At 44.4% G+C, this 25,331-nt stretch overlaps 1 protein-coding gene across 2 annotated transcripts; it reads left to right on the top strand.

The window, feature by feature from the left end:
• Positions 1–1,683: 1,683 nt before the first annotated feature.
• Positions 1,684–25,047, top strand: XRRA1 (X-ray radiation resistance associated 1). 2 transcript variants are annotated; one of them, XM_008590153.1, is made up of 12 exons: positions 1,684–1,782; positions 2,406–2,623; positions 4,778–4,818; positions 8,156–8,281; positions 15,718–15,811; positions 16,406–16,521; positions 19,395–19,742; positions 22,734–22,932; positions 23,725–23,840; positions 24,038–24,143; positions 24,524–24,747; positions 24,847–25,047. In XM_008590153.1, the coding sequence occupies exons 1-12, from the start codon at positions 1,721–1,723 to the stop codon at positions 24,874–24,876; spliced, it is 1,680 nt and encodes a 559-aa protein (XP_008588375.1). In that variant the 5' UTR covers positions 1,684–1,720; the 3' UTR covers positions 24,877–25,047. The 2 variants fall into 2 exon arrangements, with proteins under 2 accessions (XP_008588375.1, XP_008588374.1); XM_008590152.1 differs by having other exon boundaries at positions 1,698–1,782; positions 24,524–24,696; positions 24,796–25,047.
• Positions 25,048–25,331: the final 284 nt, after the last annotated feature.

Genomic DNA, 25,331 nt, shown 5'->3' with positions numbered 1-25,331 from the left:
TCCCTCTCCATTCTTCATGGTTTAGCTTAAATGTTGCCTTCCTCGAGTCCTCCCCACCTGCTTCTGTTATAGCATTTGTCCCCCTGTGTGCAGTGTATCCACCTTCTGCATAAGACTTACAGCACCTCGAGGGAAGGGATGTGTTCTTTTTCTCTTTGTATTCTCAGTACCTGGCTACATAAGAAATTCATGAGTGTGAACAAACAAATTACTTTAAATCCTCTTTAAATTCACCTGTGAAATATTCCTGACTTCAGGTGTACATTGCAGTCCTAGCTTTTGGACTCACTGCCTACCTTTGCTAAGCTCTCTGTAGCCCAGGCAATGGCTACTCCTTCCATCTCCCCACCCTTTAATCCACATGAGGATTGAAGATGTGAATGTGGGAGGTGGTGTGGGGCAGTGGAAAGGACCTGGGTTTTGGAAGCCAGCAGACCTGCGTTCTAGTTTGAACTCTACCACTTTCTAGCTATGAGACTTAAGGCAAGTATCTCTGAGCTTGACTTTCCTGATTTGAAAAGGAGATAAATAATGCCTATCCTCCTCGGTGCTGTTCTGAGATAGCACTTATAAAATTCCTAACAGTGCCAGGAATGCAGTAGGCTTCAAAGAAATTTTAGTTTCTCTTACTCTTGTTGTATGTGTGTTTGTGGTTCATACATGCATTTGTGCTGATATGTCCGTGAATGTTTTATTTTAATGTGTGGGTAAGATGGAATGTGGAGGGAAGAATAAAAATGTGATTTGAGCTATTTGCCTGTTTGTATTTAAATACAGTTACCTAGGCCTCATCTACCTGGGGACACAAATGAGGTCATATTAATGATAGTACCTAAAATACCACCACTTCCTGCCCTTCTGTGTGATTCAGGACCTCAGCCCTTTAAATCTCATTCTCAGGTGTGTCTGAGAATCCTCAGATAGTTTGAGTTTAAGAGACTTCTCAACTCCTTACTGATGTGTGCATTTTATGAAGTCAATCAAGAGGAGAACCTCAATGCAGTCAGGGACAATGCCCTTAATCTAGGCTACCTTACTGCACTTGGTGGCAGAGCTGTGGTCCATACAAAGGGCATTGTCTCCTGGTGCTCCCATGGTTACCAGTCTTTGGGGTGATGCAGCATACCCAGGAGTCTGCCTTTAGCCAGAATTGTGCAGTGTTCTACCTGCAGAATGCACCAGGCCCCCTGCAACTCAGTCATACCTCATTCACCCTGGTATTTTCCCTGAGTACTACCAGTGCCTCCCCACTCTGTCCCAACCCAGTCTCAGTGATATGTGTAAACTTTCTCCATACAGGAGACTGTGTAAACTTTCTCCATACAGGAGGGATTTGGGGAAGGGATCAATGGAGAGGGATTTAAACTTTCTGTCCATCTCTATAGTGACCTCTCTTGGGCACTAGAGAAATTCCCAATCTGGTTAGTCCTCCCAGTGGATTCCCTGTCTTCCATTTCTTCCTGGGGATGGTGGAGCTTGTTACCTACGGGATTTAAACTTTCTGTCCATCTCTATAGTGACCTCTCTTGGGCACTAGAGAAATTCCCAAGCTGGTTAGTCCTCCCAGTGGATTCCCTGTCTTCCATTTCTTCCTGGGGATGGTGGAGCTTGTTACCTATCCTTGCTCATTACCCAAGACCTTTGCACTCACAGGGAGGCATCTCTAACATCACTGACAAGGAAGAGGTACATCCTGAGGTTCCCAGCGCTGGAGACACTGATGTTGGATGACAACAAACTCTCCAACCCCACCTGCTTTGCCAGCCTTGCTGGGCTCAGGAGGTAAAGCCACAAGTCTTTCTCTGCAGGGCCCTCTGTAACCACCAACCTTGCTCACACCCTGATACCCTTAGTGCTGCTCTGGAAGCCAAAAGACCTGGGTTTAAATCCTAGCTCCACCACTTACCTCTGCTGTGCTGCCATGGGTTAGTCATTTCTTCCCTCTGAGCTTTAGCTCATAATAAAAGTGAGGCATCAGTAAGGACTTTTCTGATCATGTGAGTGGATGAGAAGCAGCAAAGAGAAAGATGGTCTCTTTCTATTTCTATTCAAGATAGGATCCTGGCCTTGAAGTTTTACTGCTGAGTTCTACCTATTTGTTGAAGTAAAGAAAATTCCAGGCATTTAAATCTTTAAGTTTTAGATGCCTGCAAAGTTTACTTTATGTCAGGCCATTTTAATATTGTCTCATTTAATCTTCACAAGAACCTTAAAAGGTTAATAAATATTATCCTCATTTTAGAGATAGGGATAGTGAGGACCAGAGAAGTTAAGTCACTGACTCAAGGTCACAAGAGGAGTGAGTGTCCAAGCCTGATTCCATGTTCTTTCCCTAAAGTTGCTTGGTAAATATCCCTGAGGTGTCATTGTTGCTGTGATTCTGTATTCACTTTCCTTAATTGAAGACTGAAGAAGTTAAGCCTGGATCAAAACAGGATTTTCCGGATCCCGTACCTACAGCAGGTTCAGCTCCGAGATGAGTCAGGGGACTGGGTTGGAGGCAGGGAAAGTCCCCAGAAAGAGCTCCGGACCATGCTGCAGCCCAAGTCGTGGATGTTTGAGGCCTCAGAAGAGCAACCAGATTATACTGTACTGCCGATGAAAAAGGATGTTGACCGGACAGGTGAGTCTTGTCCCAGAGATTCTGGCCCCATGGTGGGAATCAACTTCTGTGTGTTTATTCTGAAAGTTTGTGGCTCCTTGGAGAGCTGCTACATTTAAGCTGGACTATTCAATAACATGAGCTATTTCAGTGACTCCCTCATTCTCTACAGACAGTTTGCAATGGTGTTATCTTCATTATAAAGTAACATAGCGGCGCACTATCCAGTGCGCCACTGGGCCGGCCCCTCTTTACAGAATTTCTGATGATAGAGAAACTCTAATTCAGAAGAAAAAGAATTAAATGCTAATATATTTCGTATGAATGCTGTTTTTTTTTTTTTTTTAAATCTCAAATAACAAGAAACTCAGAAGTAAGGCTTTCCGGAGATGGTAAATTCTGTGGTGCATTGATGTCCTCAAGGGACTTGAGTTCTTTCCATCTTCTTCTCTGCCATTCTTAGCCTGCTTGCTTGTCTTTTTTAGGCTGGTTCCCATTGGGGTCTCAAGAGGGCTACCACGGTTCCAAGAATCACATCCACTCGGCAACATTCAGAGACAAAAAGGAAAGAAATATCGCCTTTATTATAAATAAAAATCTCCTTAATACCTGACTATATTTCTGCATTATGTATTCTGTTCCACTGATCTAGTTATCTATTACTGTGCCACACTGTTTGATTTTTTACATTGAAATTGAGGAAAATATATAGGGTAAAATATAGACATCTTATATAGAGCTTGAATCTTTACATATACAAGAGTCTTCAAAAAAATTAATGGGAAGATGTGTATAATCTTTTAATTCCATTTTTCCATAAGCTTTTTTAAGTACCCTTGTATACATCCTTTTAACCACTACCCATATTACAGTGCAGAATATTTCCAGTGACCCATGTGGTAACCTTCCAGTCAGTACCTCCTCCAAGAATAACCACCATTCTGACTTCTTTCACCATAGATTAGTTTTGCCTGATTTGAAATTCATGTGTTCTTTTGTACCTGATTTGTTTCACTCAACGTTATGTCTGAGAGATTCATTAATGTTATTGCATATATCCCTAGTTCAGTCCTTTTCACTGGTCTTATTTATTCCATTTATACTACGCTTAATTTACCCTTTTTACTGTTCATTTTCTTCAAATATTAGGATATTCTTGATTGTTCATTTTTTTGTATAACAATTCTCAATTAGAAGCTTAAAATGGAGTTGCTTCCTGTGATTGTGGGAAGGGCAGGACTTGCATTCAGCTACAGTGTGCTGAAGTCCATCTTTCTAGATGTGGGGGGCTCTCTGTTTCTCCAGGGGATCACTACTTAGTACCATATTTGCAACCATGGCCCATCCCCTGGTGAACTCCTACTTTGTTCATTGCACAAACCTTTTCCAAACTCCCTTGCAGACTCTCATCATAGAAGTTATTCATGCCATGTGTTCCATCCCTTCTCACTATTTATTTCATTATCATGTGACCTTTCTCATTATAATATAATTAACATGTGGGAGGGGTTCTGTTAACTAGAGTAAATGCAAGTGCTGCCTGCAGAGGATCCAGTCCCAGCAGAGGCTCTGCTTTATTAGGTTAAACTCAGCTGTTTATTGGTTCATCTCATTTTGATGGGCCCAAGAATGAAATATCTCTGCAGCCTCCTCCTTATGACCATGCTGCTGGTTGTTCTCAATCTCTCTCCTGAATTCACTGACTAAACATATTCTATTTCTACTAATATAACAAATAGTATTTTCTAATCCTCTGACAGAATGTCTTTTATATACATTTCTCTCTTCTAAGACAGTTGGTTAACTTTCTGCTCAGTACAGACTCCCCAGTAGTTCTGAGGCTATAAAGAGCTTGCATACTGCAAAGTCAGAAAGGTCAGTGTGGCTGAAATATAGTGAGTGAGGGAGATGGTAGCATGAGATGAAATTGGAGGAGTAGGCAAAGGCCTGATCACACAGGGCCTCAGAGGCCTGGGATAAGATGTTTTGATTTTATCCTAAGTGCAAAGGGACTTATTACCTGATGGATGTCACAGCTAGTTGCTCTTCCCAGTTAGCAGTTGGGCCAAGGACCAATGTGGACCCCTCTATGAGTCACCTTGCCATATACATTGGCTTCTCTGGGGGTCAGTCAGGGCACTTACCAACCTTTGTTCTGTTTCTCTTTTGTTTCAGAGGTTGTGTTCTCATCTTACCCTGGATTTTCAGCCTCAGAGGTAGGAACCGTCTGCTTTATATTTGTGTTCTTGAGTTAGAACCTTAATTTTAATAAATGAAAACAAATAAGTTAATGGAGCCCTGAGAGACATTTATACATACATTACACTGAGGAAGCCCATTCATTGAACAGATATTTACCAAGTACCTACCATGTGCCAGGCACTGTGCTAGCCACTGGAGATGCAGTAGTGACCTAGACAGACAGGGCCCTGACCTCATGCAGCCTGCAGTCTGACTTTCATTGTTCTCAGAAGCTGTTCAGCATAATGTAATAATGGTGGCTGCTTCAAATGATTAAACTAGCATTGAAGTGGGGCTGCCACCAGGATGAAGCCCAGCAGCTACATCACAAGAGCTCCCAAAGCTAGAAAGCTCCTTGCCAGATACACCACCATCCAGGATCTAATCCTCGGTGTGATAGGCTTAGACACTTGATTTTTGTCAGCACAGAAAATTGGTTTTCTCTCAGCATAGATGCTCACTAACCAAGCTCATGGAGGCTAATGCACATAAGCTAAATATTGATTTATTCATGTAAAATAAGTAGTATCTACACTTAACCAGCCTGCCTCCTTGAGAGGCAGCTCAAGTACACTGCCTCCCTGAGAGGCAGCTCAAGTACACCGCCTCCCTGAGAGGCAGCTCAAGTACACTGCCTCCCCACAGATACATCTGTGTGAGAAATTGTATCAGTTAACTACTGCTGCGTAGCAAACCAGTTACTGACTTCAAATGATAGCAATTTATTATGTCTCACAATTGTTTGAGTTGGCTGTGGGGTTCTGCTGGTTTCGCCAGTGATCACTCATGCAGCTGCATTCAGCTGGCAGGCTAGCAGGGGGCTGGACTCAGGTGGACAGCTGGCATGGCATGGCATCTCTCTCCATGCAGTCTTTTCATCCTGTACTTTATAGCATGTTGGCATCAGGGTTTCAAGAGAGCAAGGGTGAACTGCAAGGTTCTGAAATTCAAATTCTGTCACAGTTCCCAACAAGACTGCCCTCACTTCAGGGGCCAGCCACAAGTCAGGAGCATGTTGGCATCAGGGTTTCAAGAGAGCAAGGGTGAACTGCAAGGTTCTGAAATTCAAATACTGTCACAGTTCCCAACAAGACTGCCCTCACTTCAGGGGCCAGCCACAAGTCAGAGTGCCCCAGGCTATCTGCATTTGTGACCAATTGGCTATAAATTCACGAGTTCTCATAACCCACTCAAGTTCAGTAATTTGCTAGAATGACTCACAGAATTCGGGAAAGGGTTATTTGTACTTAAAATTAACAGTTGAACTATAAAGGATACAAATCAGGGCCAGCCAAATAAAAAGACACATAAGGCAGGAGCTGGAAGAGTCCCAAATGCAGAGCTTCTGTGCCTTCTCCCTATGGAATCAGGGCATGTCACCCTCCCAGCACATTGATGTGTTCACCAATCAGGAAGCTCACCCAAACCTCAGAGTCCAGAGCTTTTATTGGAGAATCATTGGCAACATAACTGAATTCAATCTCTATCTCCCCTACCCTGCTTCCCAGAGGTCAGGCTGGCTCAGTGCCCTAACCCTCTAATCACATGGTTGGTCTTTCTGGCATTGCCAACCCCACCCAGAGTCACCTCATTAGCATAAACTCAGGTGTGATCCAAGGGGTCCTGAATAACAAGACATTCCTACCAGTAAATTCCAAGGGTTTTAGAAGCTCAGTGCCTGGGACAAAGACCAGACAGACTCTTTATTACAACAGCCAATCTAGTTTTAAAAGGGTAGAGATATGGATTCCACCTCTGAATGGGAGGAACAGCAAGGTCACGCTGCAAAAGGGCATACATATGGGATGGAGGGACTTGTGGCCATTAAACAGTCTGTCACAGAAGTCAAAGATAACTGAAGTCTGTCTGGTTAGCTCACTCTGTAGAGTGTGGTACCGGTAACACCAAGGTCAAGGGTTCGGATTGCTATACCAGCCAGCGGCAAAAAAAGAAAGAAAAAAGTCAAAGATAATTGGTAGGATTGCTCAGTGTCAGATCTCAGCTGTCTGGCATCTGAGAATCTAGAGAGTAAGTTGGATGGTTGACACTTTTAGTGGCCTCTCTCTATAAAAAACAGATGCATCCCCCTCTAAGACAGGGCCCTCTCTGTCCCTAGCAGGGCCAGCCATGCCCTCAGGTCAGAACACTCCTGAGTCTGACTCTTTGGCTCTTCCTTTTCTGTGCTCCAGTCTAACTTGCCTCCAGCTCACACAGCCTTGCTCCAAATAAGGAGATGCACAGTGGAAGAGACTTCCCTATCAGACTGCCACTGCATTCTCCTTTGTCTCTCAGAGGCTGTATTCATATAACCTGCAGAGGGGAGTCTTATAAGTTCCCAAACACCCTCACTGATTTTTGCTTTAATCGCACTCTTGACCGACCTTTCCCACTTACATGGCTTTATAAGTTGACCCAGAATGGCACAAAATACTTGACCCAAAATAGGTGCTCCACAAATATTCACTGAATAAACAGTGAAATTTAAGTGACTTGCTTAAATTTAAGACTATATAGTGATTAATGGAGTTTGGAACAGAATCTGGTTCATCTGAACCTAATCATTAGCCCAATATCTACCCTGTGATATCCTTTGGACCCATCTAACTCAAGGAATCAGTGACTGAACTGAGTTAGGCATGGTTAATCCAGCAATTTCCTTTTACTGCTTGATCAAACATGTTGACCCTGAAGCAGTCTAGGTTGTACGGAGAGGCCATGACCCTGCAAGTGACCTATATGCACCATGCCACATTCAAGTCTCAAAGCCTGGCTGAAGTCATTCAGGATTTAGCTATTGTTTCATCCTTGAATAAATAACCTCCACTGGAGGATGTGGGCTAGCCTGTCAGACCAGGTGTTCAAGGTTCAAGTCACTCCTGCTCTCCCTCTCTCAGCTAGGAAAATTCCCTTTAACAACACAAGCATCTGTCCCTTTGTCTTCTAGAGAAATTTTAGCCCAACTGTGTAGAAGGGCCTATTCAGGATAAGCTGCTGTAGAGCAGAGGGTGGGAGGTGGAGGCAAAGTGCTTCTGATGTCTACACCAGTGTTCTATTATCCTGTGGCCTCAGAGAACTTGAAACTAGAACTTTGGGTGCTGGAGAATTCACCATGTGACCTCAGGGAACTTGGAGCCAGAATTCTGGGCCATTGGCAACATCTTCCCTTATGATCCTAGATGTCTCTTTTGGCCACGTCTCTCCAGAAAGGTCATTCTTCCCACCACATTCCATGGGAGGGATCTGTTGGTCCTTGGCAGCCTCAACTTCATTATTATCAGGGCACTTTGACTTTGACTTTTTTTTCCTTCTAAGACAACCAAGGTATGGTCACTTCCTCCCATATTCGAGATTCTGCCTGTGAAGTCACTGAAGGCCAGGAACCAGACGCTGGCCCCGCCCTTCCCGGAGCTGAGGTACCTGAGCCTGGCCTACAACAAGGTGACTCTCTGCTTCTCTACCTCTTTCTTCAGGGGCACAGATGGGAGGGTGGGATGTGAGCTGCTCTGGCCCCATAGCCAACCCTCCAGTTCTCTGCATTACAGGTATTTGAGCTCAGGAATTCTCAGGGCGGGGAAAGTGGAGGGAGTATAGGCCAAGACAGGAGTCCATCCATTTGGTCACAGATAATTATTTAGCACATACTATGTGCCAGGCTCTGTGCTAGGCATTGGGTATACAGCTGTGAAAAAAATAACTTGGCCCCTGCCCTTTTGGACTTTATCACCTATAGGGAAAACTGATATTGGACAGATAAGCACAATATAAGCATGCTTAACATTATAAGGAAATTTGCAGTGCAATGAAGTATATGATGGGGAGTGGCTAACCTAATATTTGTTATCAGGGAATGTTCTCAAGGTAGTGGTGTTTAAGCTGAGATCTGAAACAACGAGTTTAGTCAGGTGAGGCTGGGGGCCAGGAGGTGAGAGGCAAGAAATGTTCTAACCTAAGGGAGCAGCAGATATAAAGTCCATAGGACAGATTTAACATGTTTTTCCTATATTTTTACAGTATCCATGAACTGTTTGATTTGCTGTAAAATCACACTAACTGAGCCCTACTTAAGTCTGAAATGCAGGCAACTTTTAAGATACTGTGCTTATATTCCTTCTAAGGCAGCAGTTGGTACAGCTAAATCCCCAAGTGTTTTTTTGTGGGTTTTATAGTTTTAGCTCTTACATTTAGGTCTTTGTTCTATTTTGAGTTAATCTTTATATATGGTGTGAGATAGGCATCCAGCTTCATTCTTTTGCATGTAGATATACAATTTTCTCAACACCATTTATTGAAGACTGTTCTTTCCCCATTGAATGGTTGTCACACCCTTATCCAAAATCAGTGAACATTACATGTACAAGTATTATGAGTCCGTCTTCTAGAAATTGGTGATTTGTAGGGCCGGCCCGTGGCTCACTCGGGAGAGTGTGGTGCTGATAACACCAAGGCCACGGGTTCAGATCCTATATAGGGATGGCCGGTTTGCTCACTGGGTGAGCGTGGTGCTGACAACACCAAGCCAAGGGTTAGGATCCCCTTACCGGTCATCTTTAAAAAAAAAAAAAAAAGGAATTGGTGATTTGTGTCTTCTTTCTTATTTTATTAATCCAAAAGAGTTAGAAGATACCACTTTTGACTTTTTAAAAATTAAACTAGCTGCTGGTTTCGCTGTATTTCTTTACTATTTTGTCTTTTTCATTTCATTGATTTTTGCTCATAACTTTATTTCTGTCCTTCTACTTATGCATTTAATTTGCTCCTCTCTTTGTAGTTCCCTCAATAGTGTAGTTTTATAACATTGATTTAGACCTCTCCTCTTTTTTTAAATTTTTAAATTTATAATTGACAAACAATAATTGTATAGATTTTTCTTCTTTCTAATATAAGCTTGAAAAGCTAAAAATTTATTCTGTAAGCACTGCTTTAGCTGTGTTCTACAAGTTGTGATGTATTGTTTTTACTTTCATTCAATTAAAATATTTTTAATTTCTCTTGTGATTTCTTCTTTGACCCATGAGTGTTTTAGAAGTGAGTTGTTTAATTTCCAAATATATGGGACTCTTCTAGATGTCTTTTATTTGTTGATATCTAAGTTAATTCTATTGTGTGCAGATAACCTAATCTGTAAGATTTCATTCTTCTGAAATTTAACTTGTTTTGTGGTCCACTCTGTGGTCTGTCTTGGTGCGTATTCCATCTGCACTTAAGAAAAAGAAATGTGTATTATGCAGTTTGGGGAGATAGTGTTCTATAAATGTCAGTTAAGGTGGTTGGTAGTATCACTCAGATCTTCTCTGCACTCTCGTTTTGTCTATTTGTTTTATCAATTACCGAGAGCAGTGTGTTAAAATTTTCAGTCATAGTTGTGGATTTGTTTATTTCTCCCTTTAGTTCTGTTAGTTTTTGTTCCATGTACTTTGAAGTCTGTTGTCAGGGCATATATATTTAGATTGTTGTACAGGCTGAGTATCCTTATCCAAGATTCTTGGGACCCAAAGTGTTTCAGATTTTGGAATATTTGCAGAATACATACTGGTTGAGCATCACTGATACGAAAATTTGAAATCTGAAATGCTCTAATGAGCATTTCCTTTGAGCATCACATTGGCGTTCCAAAAATTCCAGAATTTTTAGCATTTTAGATCCAGATTTTTGAATTAGGAATGCTCAGCCTGTATCTACGTAATGTATGGATACTTCTATTATTATTGTCTCCCTTTGCCTCTAATAACACTGCTTGTCTTGATGTCTAATTTGTCTGATTTTAATATTGCTACACAGCTTTCTTATGCTTACTTTTTGCATGGTATATCTCTCTCTATCCTTTTTCTTTCAGCCTATTTATGTCTTTGTACTTAAAGGTCATCTCTTTTAGACTGCGTATAGTTGTTTCTTGTTAGGGTGCCAGAGGGCTTTTCTCAGTGTTCCTGCTCTGTCTTCAGCTTTTAGCCTTCCCTGTGTGCCTGTTCCTCAGAGCGGTTTATTTCCACACTCTTGTCCCTCCTCCAGCAGTAGACTGCTTCTGCTTGTTTTTTAATGCTTGCTAGTCTGCTTGTAGGAGCCAAGGGCAGTTCCCACCCCAGTTTTAGGCAGCCATGAGTCCCTGTGTCTCAAGGATGGGCCTTTTTCGGTGGTCTTACCCCTCTCCCAGGAGTAGGAGACCTCTAATGTACTGGGCCCAGGTTGGTTTCTTGCCTCTACCCCAGGAGTAGTGGGTTTTTATTTTTTCCCTCCCTCAGATGCAGCTCCCTGGGCCCACAGAGTTTGTTGACCTTCCTCAGCAACTGAAGGCTTTTGTTCACTAGGGAGAAGGGTTGGCAAGGCATCTTGCCTTTCCTATAGTGGCAGCTGCTTTCCTCCTCCAGGCCCACACCACCAAAGAAGTCTTCCTCCAATCTCTCTCCTGCCTCCAGTGTTTCTCACATGAGTGAGCGTGAACTCTCCTAGTGTCTATAGCTCTCAGGGGTTCTACCCTCTTACTCTAGGCCACACCTGGCCTTCAGCAATTCATTAACATTTTTAGCCAATTTCTTCCCAAATGCTTGTGTGGCACTCACATCTGCCACATTCTGCCACAAGTGAGCTAGTGTCTGTGTCCCATCTCTCCTTGGAGGTGCTGGTCTTTCCTTTAATTTCAGGCCACATGATTGCCTGGAGACCTTAGCTCTCTGTTGGACTCAAGAAAAGTGATGATTTTGTAGGCTATTCAGGTTTTCTCTTGTTGTTAATGTTGGGGCAGCATTCTTCCATTTCTCTACATTATAACCTGAGTTTTTATTATTTATTTATTTATTTTAAAAAGATGGCCAGTAAGGGGATCTTAACCCTTGACTTGGTGTTGTCAGCACCACGCTCACCCAGTGAGCTAACCAGCCATCCCTATATAGGGATCTGAACCCGTGGCCTTGGTGTTATCAACACCACATTCTCCCAAGTGAGCTATGGGCTGGTCCTACAACCTGAGTTTTTAAATGGTATTTTTCTTTTTGACAGTTACTACCTAACATATTATATGTTTCTGTCTATTACCAGTTGTCTACTGCCAGAATATAAATTTTTTTTAGCACTAGGACTTTGTTTTGCCTATATCTGTATCCTCATCATCTAGAATATTACCTGATACATGATAGGTGCTCAATAAGTTTGCTAGATGAGTGAACAATATTTTGATCATGTCAAGGAATACAGATACTGTGTCGAAATTAATATTCAGTTTATTAAAGTTAAAAATTTTAAATCCAGTTCTGCCTTCAGATAGAACTTATGCATCTAGAATATTCACTCAGAAATGTAGAAATTTTTGTGTCAAAAGTAAAATAATCACTTTCGCTTAATCTTTATATTCACTTAACCCAATGAGATTGGGCAGAAGTTTAAAGTTACCATTGCAGCCTGAATATATTTCCAGGGGCATTCAACTCTGCCTATAGGGAACAGGCTGGCCTAATAGCCAGATTCTGCTTGCCACATCAGCCAGAATCCTAAGCCCATATCTTTCATCCGGCGCTTAATTTCATAGAAAACATGACACACATGCCCTGGGATCTTTAAACTATCAATTTTTTTTTTTTTTTTTAAAGATGACCAGTAAGGGGATCCTTGACTTGGTGTTGTCAGCACCACGCTCTCCCAAGTGAGCTAACCGGCCATCCCTATATAGGGATCTTAATCCGTGGCCTTGGTGTTATCAGCACCACACTCTCTCAAGTGAGCTACGGGCCGGCCTTGAACTATCAATTTTAATTATAACTTTCTTCAGCTTTTTAATCACGTAAGTTGGATGGATAGAATTTTGCATCCTGATGAAACTATATTAAATTCTCCATCTCCCATTCATAGTGATTGTCTCTTGATCCCCTGATTTGCACACAAGAGACTCTGCACTCTCTTTAACCACTATCATACAGTCATTTATCAACACACATTAGGCACCTTTGTAGGTTCATCCTCCTCTGGAATCTAGAAAAGAGGTCAGCAAATTTTTCTGTAAAGGGCCAGATAATAAACATTTCACTCTAATGCAGGTACTCAATTCTGCCCTTGTAGCACAAAAGGCAATATGTAAGTGAATGAGAAACTGTTCTAATGAAACTTTATTAAACATATGGTGAGCCAAATCTGGCCCATGGGCTGTATTTGCCAGCCCTGGTTTTGGTATAGCCTGTGGGCTAAGAGTGATTTCTAAATGGTTGAAAAAAATCAAAAGAAGGATATTTCATGACACGTTAAAATTATATGAAATGCAGAGTCCATAATTAAAATTTTACTAGAAAAGAGTCACCACACACCTATTTGTTTTTGAATTGTCTATGACTGCTTTTGTGTTACAAAAGTGAAGTTGAGTAGTTGCTACAGAGAATGTGTGGCCTGCAAAGCCAAAACATTTATTACCTGATCCTTGACAGAAAAGGCTTGCTGACCCCTGGTCTAGTGGATCAAATGTTAGAGACCATTAAGGCCCACGCTTAGACCCTCTTCTCCTCTCGTTCTGTACTCTCTCCTTAGGGATGACTTCAGATTCCCATTGGCCCATGAACAGTGACTCACAAATTTATAACTTCAATGTGGATCTCTCCTCTCCACTAGTATTCCAGACCAGTGTATCCAACTACCTACTTGACATCTCTACTTGGAGGTCTCAAAGGTACCTCCAAAGTGCACAAATACAAAGTGGATTAATGATCTTTATCTTCAGATTTGGTTCTTCCACTGTTCCCTATCTTAGTGAATAGCTCCCTCACCTATCCAGTTACTCAAGCCAAAAACTGGTTGTCGTCCTTGATACTTCTCTCTCCTTTACATCCCCTGCCCCTGCCCTGCCCTGCCCATATCTAACCCAACACCAAGTTTTGTCAAATTAGGGTCCTCATATTTCTAAAATCCATCTAATGGGTTCCCCAAGGACCACAATCTTTAACTAGCATGGATCTGGCCCCTACTTGCATCTCCAGCCTTATTTTACACCAAGCATCCTCTTTCCTCTTTCTCTCTGCTTTTAGTCACACCAACATTCTTTAAATTCCAGAAAGCTATGAGGCCTCTCATGCATTGTTCTCTTTGCATGGAATGCTTCTTCTCTGCATTAGAGTAGGTAATACTAGCTTCTGCAACAAATTTGAACATCTCAGTTACTTAACACAAAGTTTATTTCTAGCTTTTATAAAGTCCATTGTGAATATTCCTAATTGCCAGGTGGCCTTTCACATCATTCAAAGACCCAGGTCCCTTCTAGATATGGTTCTGTCATCCTGTAGGGTCTTAAGAGTACTTTACTGGATCTTATGTTTCTGATGGGTAGATGGTTGAGCAGGGGGCGTGTGGTGAGAAAAGTAGAGGATGTGCAGAAGGTTCTGTATGGGCTATGCCTGGAAGCAGCATTTATCACTTCCGCCCACATTGCATTGGCTAGAACTGAGTCACATGATCACACCCAGCTGCCCGGAAGGCTAGGAGTACAATCTCTGTGCCAGAGGTAGAAGAAATGGTTTTGGTTAATACAGAGTTGTCTCTGCCACACTCCATCCTCCACTGCATTCACTAGTTACCTCCTACCCCACCTTCAGATGTCAGGAATACCTTCTCTACCCTCTCTAGGCACATCACCCTAGTATTTCATGCACCTCTCTTTTGTGGCACTTATCACATGTAAATCTACTCTCCTTTGTTTCACTGTTTCTCCAATGCTTGTTTCCTACTAGACAGTGCTCCTTGAGGGCAGGACTCATATTTGTTTTGCTCATTCTCAACAAGGTGCTTGGTACATGGTAGGTATTCAGTAAATATTTTTTGGTTGAATGAATAAAAATGAATGATAATGAATAAGTCAGTTGCTCAGTAGAAGTCCAGTGCTACCCAGTGAAGCTCCAGAGGAAGCCAAACTGAAGTGGCCTCCCCCTTCCAGCCCCTGCACCTTAGCACCTTCTCTGGGCCCTACATCTGACCCATCACCTTTCAGTGTGTCCAGGGGTCTAATAAGCCACTGCCCCACTCCTGGCCCCTCTGATACTCTTCCATTGATAATAGATACCTTCCTGAAGACAGTCCCCAGATGTTCCAGCTACTCTGCTCAAGAAGGATTATATATTTTTTTGCCCTTCGGAGGCTGGCTTGGCCAACGAGCCACCATTTGCAGGCTGGCTTCATGAGGGTAGAACTCTGTGGGCCCCAGACAAGCAGAAGGTTTTTCTCTGATATTTTTTTGCCCTTCGGAGGCTGGCTTGGCCAACGAGCCACCATTTGCAGGCTGGCTTCACGAGGGTAGAACTCTGTGGGCCCCAGACAAGCAGAAGGTTTTTCTCTGATCACTGGCTCTGCTTATCCCGTAGATGGGTGAGTCTCCCTGACATCCTGTTCCCAATCCTTCCGCAGATTAGTGCCTAGGACTGGCCTCAGTGAAAAAAGACCATCAGGAGTGTTGTTGACCAATTGATGGGATGTGTAGAGGTTTGTGTTAAGGATGGTGAAGTGTTGGACAGATTGTATACTGAACTTAACCCAATGCCCTGCCAACCTTCCAGACTCTTTGTGAGACAAGTACTCTATGTGTTTATTCTTATTATTTTGCTGCCAACATCCCCAGTACCTTGAAGTAGGCTAACATATCCAGTGTGAAGAACGGAGAAAAATTCTTAACTCTCAAACATGCAGTAGTGATGGTGGAATTTCAGACAGGAGGGGCAAGGTATTCTGGGTCTGAGCAGATGATATCACAGGGATAAGGCATCGCACAGCAGTGAGTCCCATCCACAGCAGCATCTCTTCCCCGGCTCCACTCCCAATCCTAGCAAGCATGCAGCCCTGCAATGTGCAACCTGGATTTACCTGGCCAGAGGTGAGGGGTGGTTTCGACTTGATGGTCTCTCCTGCATTTGTTACAGATCGCGAAGGAGGATGCTCTCTTGCCAGTAGCTCTCTTCCCATCTCTCTGTGAGCTCATCTTTCATAACAACCCTTTGGTGGCCCATACACGAGGTATGGTGCCTGAAAACCTGCCCCCGCAACCCTAACCCAAGGCGCAGTGTGGGCACCCTCATCCCCACCTCATCAGTACCAGGCCTGAGCTCTACTCTGTGTTGTGGTAGACAAGGTTTATGGTGCGTTAGGGAATGGAGAAAATAGCAGACAGTGCTGAGCACCTGCTTTGCACCAGCTCATCTGGAACAGGTCTGTTGTGACCTCATTTCCCACTTCCCAGTTGGGGAGGGATGTGGGCCCAACTGCAGGGCCCTCCCCTCCTAGAGCATGCTGAATGCAGCAGTGGGGCCTGCTGTCCACGGTATAGCAGCTGGAGGCATTTTAGAGTCCTGGGCACTGGAGTGACACCAGTGAAGTTTTAATCTTTGCTTCACACTGTCTTTGTTACCTTGGGAAAATTCCTTAACCTCTCTGTGCCTCAGTTTCCTTGCCTATTGAATGGGAATAATGTGGTACTTACCTTCTAGCATTGGTATAAGAATTTAAAAAGTTATATTAATACATGTAAAGTAATTTGAACAGTGCCTGGCACATAGTAAGCCCTAGTAAATATTAGCTAATGGTAATCTTATTTTCCCATCATGGCACCAGGAGTCCCTCCACTGCTAAAGAGCTTCCTCCAGGAGCGACTGGGGATCCACTTAATTCGAAGGAAGATAGTAAAGGCTAAGCATCATATTTTGATGCCTCGGAAGGAATCATGGAAGGTAAGCTTCCAAGGCAGGACCACCACCCTCAGAGGGAGTGGAGCCTATTTTAATGCGTGCAGCCTAACCTGGCAGTAGAGGTGCTGTGTCCCGCAATGCCTGGAATCTTTCCATTAGGTTCAGTATTGACTTCTCTCTTCCTTGCTCTGTTAAACACAGATATAACCAGGAGGAACAAGACAATCAGCCAGAGAGACCTAAAATGTTAGAGTAGGGAGGAACCTTGGAGGTCACTGAGTATGACCCCCTAATTTTACAGAGAAACTAAAGCCCAGAGAAGAAGCTGTGGAGAGGGAGACAGAAATCAGCTATGAAGTCAGAAGACCCAGGGATGAGCCTAACTATCTCACTTTCCATAGCTGCCTTGACCTTGGGCAAGAGTTTCATTCTCTGAATTTCAGTTTTCTCAATTCTAAAACCTCTCAGAGCTGCTGAGAGGATTGGATGAAACCACAGAAATAATAATACCTTATAAACTCCCAAAACCCATACCAATGCAAGTTATAGTCACCTATGGTAATTAGGAATGGCTGTGCCAGGACCAGAACACATCTCCTGTTGAACTGTAAGGAAGTGTTTCCTTATGTTGAGAGCAGTCTGCTTCCTCTGTAACTTTTCTAGCTAGTGCTGTTAGACTTGTCTTCTGGGATGCCATAAAGTAGGTCAAATCCCTCTTTCATCTGATGAATTTTAAAAATTTCTATGAAATCCTCCTCCCTCCTGAACTGTATTCTTTCTACAGCTGAAAGCTGGATGGAGCATTGCTGATCCCAAGTTAAATGCAGTTATTCCCTTGCCATCTCTTCTACACCTTGTCTCTGTCCAGACAAGCTCTAAAGTCCTCAGAGGACCAGAGCAAGCATTTCAAGTCATAAATAGACATAAATTCCAAAGGTTTCCACCATCTTCCCCTTATCTGTTGCCTCCTCCGAGGATCTACTACCTTTCCATCAGCCAGCTGGGAAGGGGGGCAAAACCAGAGTGAGCTGGATGCTAAGGACAGAATCCTCTCTCCCCTTTACAGAGCACCCATGCCCAGTATTCTGCCAAGCACTTGCACATAACTATCCCATAATCCTTGCAACAGATAAGGAAACAGGCTCAGAGAGTTGAACTAGCTTACTTGTTAAAAATTAAGTGTTGGAGCCCAGGGGACCCCACACCCTGCCTCCCATCCAAGGTTCTGACTAACAGAGTTAGGTAAACACAAATACCAATGGCCAAAAGAGAAACCGATCAGTGCTTTGTTAATCTAGGAAAATACCTTCTAGGCTAGACTGGAGAATTTCGTTTGGGCCTAAAGCCAAACTGGGGATGCCTACATGTCCCCAGTGTGCTTACAGAGATGGGGCTAGATGCACAGAGCAGGATCCTGGACCTTTTATGCACCCAGTTACATGGACAAAAGCTGCAGGCTCTCCTCTCATACCTAGGCATAGACAACGGGGTAAACAGAGAACCTGCCAGAGTAGGCTTGTAACCGAGAAGCTGTGTGTGAGCCCTTTGCTTGTGAGAATCATACGGAAGCTGAAACAGTCTGCTCTTAATGCTCGATAACCCAGCCCGCCACAGAAACAGGGCCCAGTGACTATCAACCTCTGACCGATTAGATCATCCATTCTTCCCTTGGAGGGACTGGGAAGGTCATGGTGGAATGGGGAAAGAGCACTCCCTCCAGCACCTCCATCACAGAACTGTGAAAGGGAGGGATAAATGTTGCCCCTTCCCTGCCAGCCACCAAATGATGGCACGTGGTGTTTGGGACACTAAGGTGTGGTGCTGCCTGTTCCCCTGTGGCATGGGTTCTGAAAAGACTCTGCGTCCCTCAAGCTTCAAGTCTAAACACTGAGGTTTTACATATTTTCAAAACAAATTTTTTTCTTTAAAATGTACTTATTTTATAAAACAGTCTTCCTTCATACTCTTTAGTCTGTTAGGTACATTCGCACACATCCTCTCATTTGGGAACACGCTGTGCTATAGGCAGGGCAGGGCCTATTCTCCCATTTTGCAAGGAGGGAATGGAAGGCCAAAGGATAGAACTGTATTCCAGCCTATGTTTTTTTTCTAACTATAGTACTTGGGATCTTTCCTGTACACTACACAGTCTGTAAAAATACAGATATAAGAGAACCAAATACCTTTGAGGAAGATTTCTTAAAACCCACTATGTAAATAGGGAGGGGAGGAAGAAGTAAGCCCAGTTGAAGTAAATTGAGCACATGGATACCTCCTGCCAACTGAGGCAAAGAAGGAGAGAAAGAATGGTGATGGGTTTTTGCTAATTAAGGAAATTGAGTGGTTCAACAGAAAAGAAGTTATTGGCCCTTGACCTTAAAAGATATTTGTCTTTTGGTCTTTATATAAGGTATAGGGACCAGCATCCTGAAAGAGCCCTGGTGCTGCCACCTTCCAGAAAATACAGGGCCATCTCCAATACTCCCTCTTAGGAGTCCATGAAGAAAGTCAAAAGCACTATGTTAAACCTTGATCTGGCTACTGAGAACCAGAGTGATATCATCAGGGATGCAGTGTGAGGCCTGGAGCCCAGGACTGGAATCACCTAGTCCAGGCTTTGCCACTGAATTACTCTGTGACATTGAGCAAGTCATTTTACCTCTCTGAACCCACTTTCCTCATTTATAAAATGAAGATAATTATTCACTGGGTAGTTTTGAGGTGTAAATAAAACAGCTTACATCATGCATGGGGCACATGATAGATGCCCAACAAGTGTGATTTCCCTCCCTACTTCCCTCTGAGTCCTTACCCAATGCTCTGACCACTATACAAGTAGCCTTAGGCTAGTGAGGCCCAAGAGGAGAGACTCCTGATTAGGGAGCAAAGCCAATCCAGCTTTTTCCCCATTACAGGTGAAAACCCAAGTCCCAAAGGTGCCAAAGCAGCCTCTTATGCTCTATCACCCATGTGTGACCACAATCAAGTCTTCCTCAAGAGAAATTCAGGAGCCAGAGGCAGAGCTAGCTGAAGAGATGCCCATCGCCAAAAGCACTTCTCTGAAGCCAGAAATGCCCACTGAAGGCTGGGAAGGCCTTTCCCTGTCCCGCCGGACCTTCGTGCCACTGCCTCTCATCTGCTCTGACTCCACTGTGCATAGCGAAGAGACCATATCCCGCCTGAATGACACAGCCATCCGCCTCAGCCCGGAGCACCTGTCAGATGAGGACACCAAAAGCACAGAGTCCATCTTCCTGACCCAGGTGCCTGTATCCAACTGCCCCTGCCTACTTATTCCCCGCTCCCTCAGGTTCCTGCACATCCCTTAGCTGGATGGACTGCTGTGAGCAGCTGCGAGCAAGCACAGGGCAGGTCTAGAAATCAGAAGGCAGCACACTTGGCAGGGCTTGCAAGGCCCTTCTGGGAGATTCACTGGTCGGAGGCCACTGGGAGGGACACATGTGGGGACAAGTCATGGTCCTGTGGTACAGACAACATTCTGGGTCAGGCTGGGGGATGGTTCCATCCGATTTTTCAGGAGGATCTGATGCTGCCTCGTGATCCTGGGAATGCAGATGGATCAGACACAGGTCCTGCCCTTCTGGTGCTCTCAGTTTAATGGGGAAGATAGATGGGAACAATACATGCAGTCAGTGCTGGAACAGGGAAACCCCGGGGCTGAGAGCCTGGAGGTAGGAGGGGATGCCTCTGCCCCATACAACTAGTAGAGGTTCAAATGAGCTGAGCTTTGCAGGCTGAGTAGGAGTTAAGGTGAAGATGTGGGAAGCAAGGACATTCTGGGCAGAGAGAACAGCGTGAAACAAGGTACAGAGGAAAGAAATTACAATGGTGTGTGCAGAAACCACAAATGTTCAGTGTCAGTGAAGCAGAAGGGTGGTGTGTAGGGAAAGGGAAATACAAAGCTGGATGAATCGGCAGGGCCCCCTCAAACATTATTGTACCATCCCTCACCCTGATCTCTCTGCCTCCGGTCTAGCCCCTCCAATCTGCCCACTGCGAGATCTTTCCAAGATGAACATCTCTGTGTCCATACGTTTATGTGTAACTCTATCATCTCTTCCTTTATTCTATGGACAACTCATAGTGACATATAAATTTATACAGTATAAAAGTATCTTTATGAGCTACTTCAGAATGTTTTTGGAACAACACAGAGTATAAACAAATGAGTATTAAAAAAATAAACAATTGAGAGAGTTGGATGAAAGGGAAATATGGACAGAAAAGGAAATAAGTACAAAGGAAATTCCTTTTTTTTTTTTTTTTGGTAGCTGGCTGATACAGGGATCAAACCCTGAACCTTGGTGTTATTAGCTCCACACACTAACCAACCGAGCTAGCCAGCCAGCCAGTAAAACAATAATTCTGTCACTCAGACATGCATATCATGCACTGCTGCTCTCATAAGAGTTTTATTTTCAAAATGCAGTTCTGAGCTCAGGGATCAAACCCTGAACCTTGGTGTTATTAGCTCCACACACTAACCAACCGAGCTAGCCAGTCAGCCAGTAAAACAATAATTCTGTCACTCAGACATGGATATCATGCACTGCTGCTCTCATAAGAGTTTTATTTTCAAAATGCAGTTCTGAGCTTCCTAGCAGCCAAAGCAATATAATCAATTGAGTCAATATGTTGTTTAGGGGGAAAAAATCTTTTTTTTTTTCCTTGCCTAATTCACATGGCTATTACTTCCAGTACAGTGTTGAGTAGAAGTGGTAAGCACAGACATCCTTCTCTTGTTCCTGATCTTAGGGGGAAAGCATTGTCTTTCACCATTAATTATTATGTTAGCTGTGGCTTTTCCATAGATGCCCTTTATCAGGTTGAGGAAGTTACTTTCTACTCCAGTTCTGCATTTTTTATCATGAAGGGGTGATGGGTTTAGTTAAATGCTTTTTCTTTGTCTATTGAGATGATCAAAAGGTTTTTGTCCTTTATTCTATTGATATGGTATATTACATTAATTGATTTCCAGGTATTTAACCAACCTTGCATTCCTGGGATAAATCCCATCTGGTCATGGTATATAATCTTTTTTACATGTTGCTGAATAGTTTGCTATATTTTTTGAGGATTCGTGCACTTATATTCATAAGTGATAACTGTCTGTAGTTTTTCTTTCTTGTGATGTCTTTTTCTAGTTTGGGTTTCAGGGCAATACTGACCTCAGAGAATTCCCTCTTCTCCTAATTTTTGGAAGAATTTGTGAAGGGTTGGTGTTAATTCTTCTTTAAATGTTAGATAGAATTGACCAGTGAAACCATCTGGTCCTTGGCTTTTCTTTGTGGGAAGTTTTAAAATTACTAATTCATCCTTTTTACTTGTTATAGGTCTATTCAGATTTTCTATTTCTTCTTGAGTCACCCATTTTAATAAAGGGTGTAACTACACCCCTACATAAAATATGGGTTTCATGTTTCTTATAAAACCATTAGGACAGGTTAAAATCCTCCATGACTTGCCATCAGAGTGAGGATAAAGAAAATGAAAAAAAAAATCTTCAGCTTGGCATCTAAAGATCCTTATTGATCTGGGCCCTGCTTATCGTTCAAGTTACCTATATCTTCACATTGCTCTCCAGCTGTACCAGTCTTTAGTTACCCCAAATGCACCTTGATGTGTCTTACCTCTGCACCTTTGCTCATGCTGTTCCTTACCTGAACCATCATCCTTTCTCATCAGTTGCAGTCCACCCTTCTCCTCATCCCTGCCTAGGAAAAGCTCTCCTGGCTCTTCAAGACTTAGCTCAGGCTAGGGCATCACTTCCTCCAGAGACCTTACTAGCTGGGTTGGGGTTTCCTCTGGGATTACCCAAAACTTCTGTGCTCCCTTCTATTAACAGCATTTTTCTTTTTCTTTCCTTCCTTCCTTCCTTCCTTCCTTCCTTCCTTCCTTCTCATCACTTCCTCCAGAGACCTTACTAGCTGGGTTGGGGTTTCCTCTGGGATTACCCAAAACTGCTGTGCTCCCTTCTATTAACAGCATTTTTCTTTTTCTTTCCTTCCTTCCTTCCTTCCTTCCTTCTTTCCTTCCTTCTTTCTTTCATTTATTTATTTTTGCTAGTTGTGTGACCTATGAAACACCATTTTTTAAGTCGTATGGTTCTTGTCTATTTTCATGTGTGCCTCCTCCCATCCTAGTTTTAGTATTGCCCTTAATAGGAACTAGCACAGAGCTGATGTTCAGAAGTGTTCACAAATGAATGAATGTGTTTTTCTTCTTGCACACAGGTGAGTGAGCTGCCTTCCTCCGTCATTCATAGGGAAGATTTAGAGGTGAAGGAGAAAGACCAAAGGAGACCACAAACAGCTCCCAGAGAGGTGAAGAAGACTCAGAGGAAGCTCCCATCTGCCTCCCTCCCCAGCAAGTACCATGGCTATGAGGAGTTGCTAACAGCCAAGCCTGATCTGGCCTTCATCGAGCCTAAGGGTATGTGAGGGGATACCCTTGCTCCAGGGCAAGGGGCCGTCTCCACAGCCCAGAGCAAGTCAGGGCCAAGTCAAGGCTGGTGCCAAGCCTTTTCCCACCAGGGTGCTGTCCTCTGTCTAAATGTCTATCAGAGGGCTCCTTCAGATATCCTGGTTTGAGCCCTACATGTCAGGACCCTGTTCTGTCCTGGACCTTCACTGGCTTTTGAGAACCACAGCTTATTCAGAAATTCCAGCTGGTCTGGGGCTACCTGCTGTGTTTGGAAAAGTCCCTTCCCAGGAAAGGTTTGTGGACAAACACCCACATGGACCAGATTTGTGAACTCTTGGCAGCCCAGTTAAGCCCCACACTCAACATCCAAAATCCTTCCTATTTGGTTTGAGGCAGAGGAGGTAGCTCCCTCTCTAAGCCCCTTATTTCAGACTGATGTATTAATACTACCTGTGCTTCCAAAGCAACTGGTACTCAGCAGGGCTTTCTTGAGTGTCAGCCCCTGCATGTTACCCCTGGGATTAATGGGGTCACATTGGGACTAGCCCTTTTCCCTACACCAATGCTATTTTTCCATCAGGAGCTGTGCCCATAGGGGACAAGTATTCACTGAAGAATGATGCCACTTCAGGCACTGGAACAGATTAGGGAGAGATCTTGGAGCAGTGTTTTCTTCTTGGGAACTCAAATCCTACCCAGGGCTGTTATGAGAATAGGGAATGAAGAAATTAGGGGAGGCATCTGGGAGGAGAAGGGGGAAGAGCCTTGATTCAGTCTTGCTTTCTTGCCTTTTTGCCCTAGGAATCCAGAAGAATGCACAGGCCCTGCATCACATGCTGAAGTACCCACTCCTATACCGCTCCTCCAAGCCCAAGCTGGATACTCTTCAGAAACATTATGTTCCCAAGGAGAAACGGGTAAACATTCAGCTCTTTGAGTGTGTGAATGGCCCCTCAGGACCCCCATAGGTACAGATGCAACTGTCCCCTTGGGACCATGCTTTCTCAGTGTCCCCAACTGCTCCACTGCCTGTTGCTGCGACCGTATGAGGAAGCAAGGCCAGGAAAGTGAACATAAACCTGGGATAACACCTTCTCCCCTTGCCTTCTGTCAGGCCCTGAGGATCCCAGTCCCATCCCCACGAAAGACTCGAGCCCAGCTGCTGGATGACATCCTCATTCGCATGCGGGACCCCCGGAACATTACAGAGGCTCCGCTAGGTATGGCTCAGCTCAAGATCCAGCAGTTGATTCATCTGCCTAGTGTAAGGCAAAGAAAGCACTTGTGTCAGAGCAGGAATGGCCCTTAGAGAACATCTTCCCCAGCTCTTCCTGTGTGCAGATGGAGAAACTGAGACCAGAGTGAGGCAGGGGGTTGCCTAAAGTCACACAGCATGTTTCCAACTTGAACCAAGGCTCGAGATAGAATCAGGAGAGGGTACTGCCTTCACACTGCCCCAAGTCAGAAGGGCCATTTTCAGTCCCTTTAACATCCTCCTCCCACGCCATCCCACTTTATGGGTCTCTGGACTCGATCCCTCTGCTCCGGGCTGGGTGGGACCCAGGGCTAGCTTGTGCCCCTCCGGCTTCTCCCCCTGCAGGCGCGGTCCTGCGCCGCCGGACAGAGCAGCGGCTGGTGAACCAGCAGCAGTACTTGGAGGCCAAGCGGCTGCTGAAGGAGTTCCGGGCGCGTTACCAGCGGCTGGTGCGGGGCTCACTGCGGAAGGTGTTTGGGGCTACCCCGCCTCCCCCGGCCCGCCCTGCACTGAGCGAGGGCCAGCCCAAGTTCGGCCGCTTCCTCGAGTTCATGGATGAGTTCTGCCAGGCGTCCCCGCCCAGTGACTTGAAAGACTAGACTAGAACTGTGCTCGAGGGCCAGCCCAAGTTCGGCCGCTTCCTCGAGTTCATGGATGAGTTCTGCCAGGCGTCCCCGGCCAGTGACTTGAAAGACTAGGACTGTGCTCAGGCCGTGCCTTGGAGTCTGCCGGGCCTAGAGTGGGCCTCAGAGCTCAGCTGGGCCTCGCTCGCTGGCCGCAGAGAGTGGGGAACTCCTCAGGACCTCCCCTCCCTGGGTCGTACCGGTGCCTGCCCAGCAGCAATAAAGAGAGGTGCGTAGAGCAAGGGAGTGGAAGCCACGCATTCTTTCTTGGAACCCGGGCCTGGGCCACCGTGGCGTTGTCACACTGGGGGGGAAATACCCGACTGATGTGTGCATCCCAAGAGGCTTGTGGGAAACCTGCTAGAGTCACACATGTATGACAAAGCTGTGATAAGTGCTAGGATAGAAAACGGGGCGGAGGGGCGGGGAGTGTGGAACAGAGAAGCAGCACAGAACCTAAACCTAAGGCTGAGAAGTTAATTAACTTGCCCACAGCCAGTACAAGGGACGGGGTTAAAACTGAGGCCTCC

Source organism: Galeopterus variegatus, unplaced genomic scaffold (assembly GCF_000696425.1).
Source record: "Galeopterus variegatus unplaced genomic scaffold, G_variegatus-3.0.2 Scaffold5880, whole genome shotgun sequence".
NCBI classification, from domain to species: domain Eukaryota; kingdom Metazoa; phylum Chordata; class Mammalia; order Dermoptera; family Cynocephalidae; genus Galeopterus; species Galeopterus variegatus.
The sequence above is the reverse complement of the archived record's forward strand: the minus strand, read 5'-3'. Positions and strand labels throughout refer to the sequence as shown.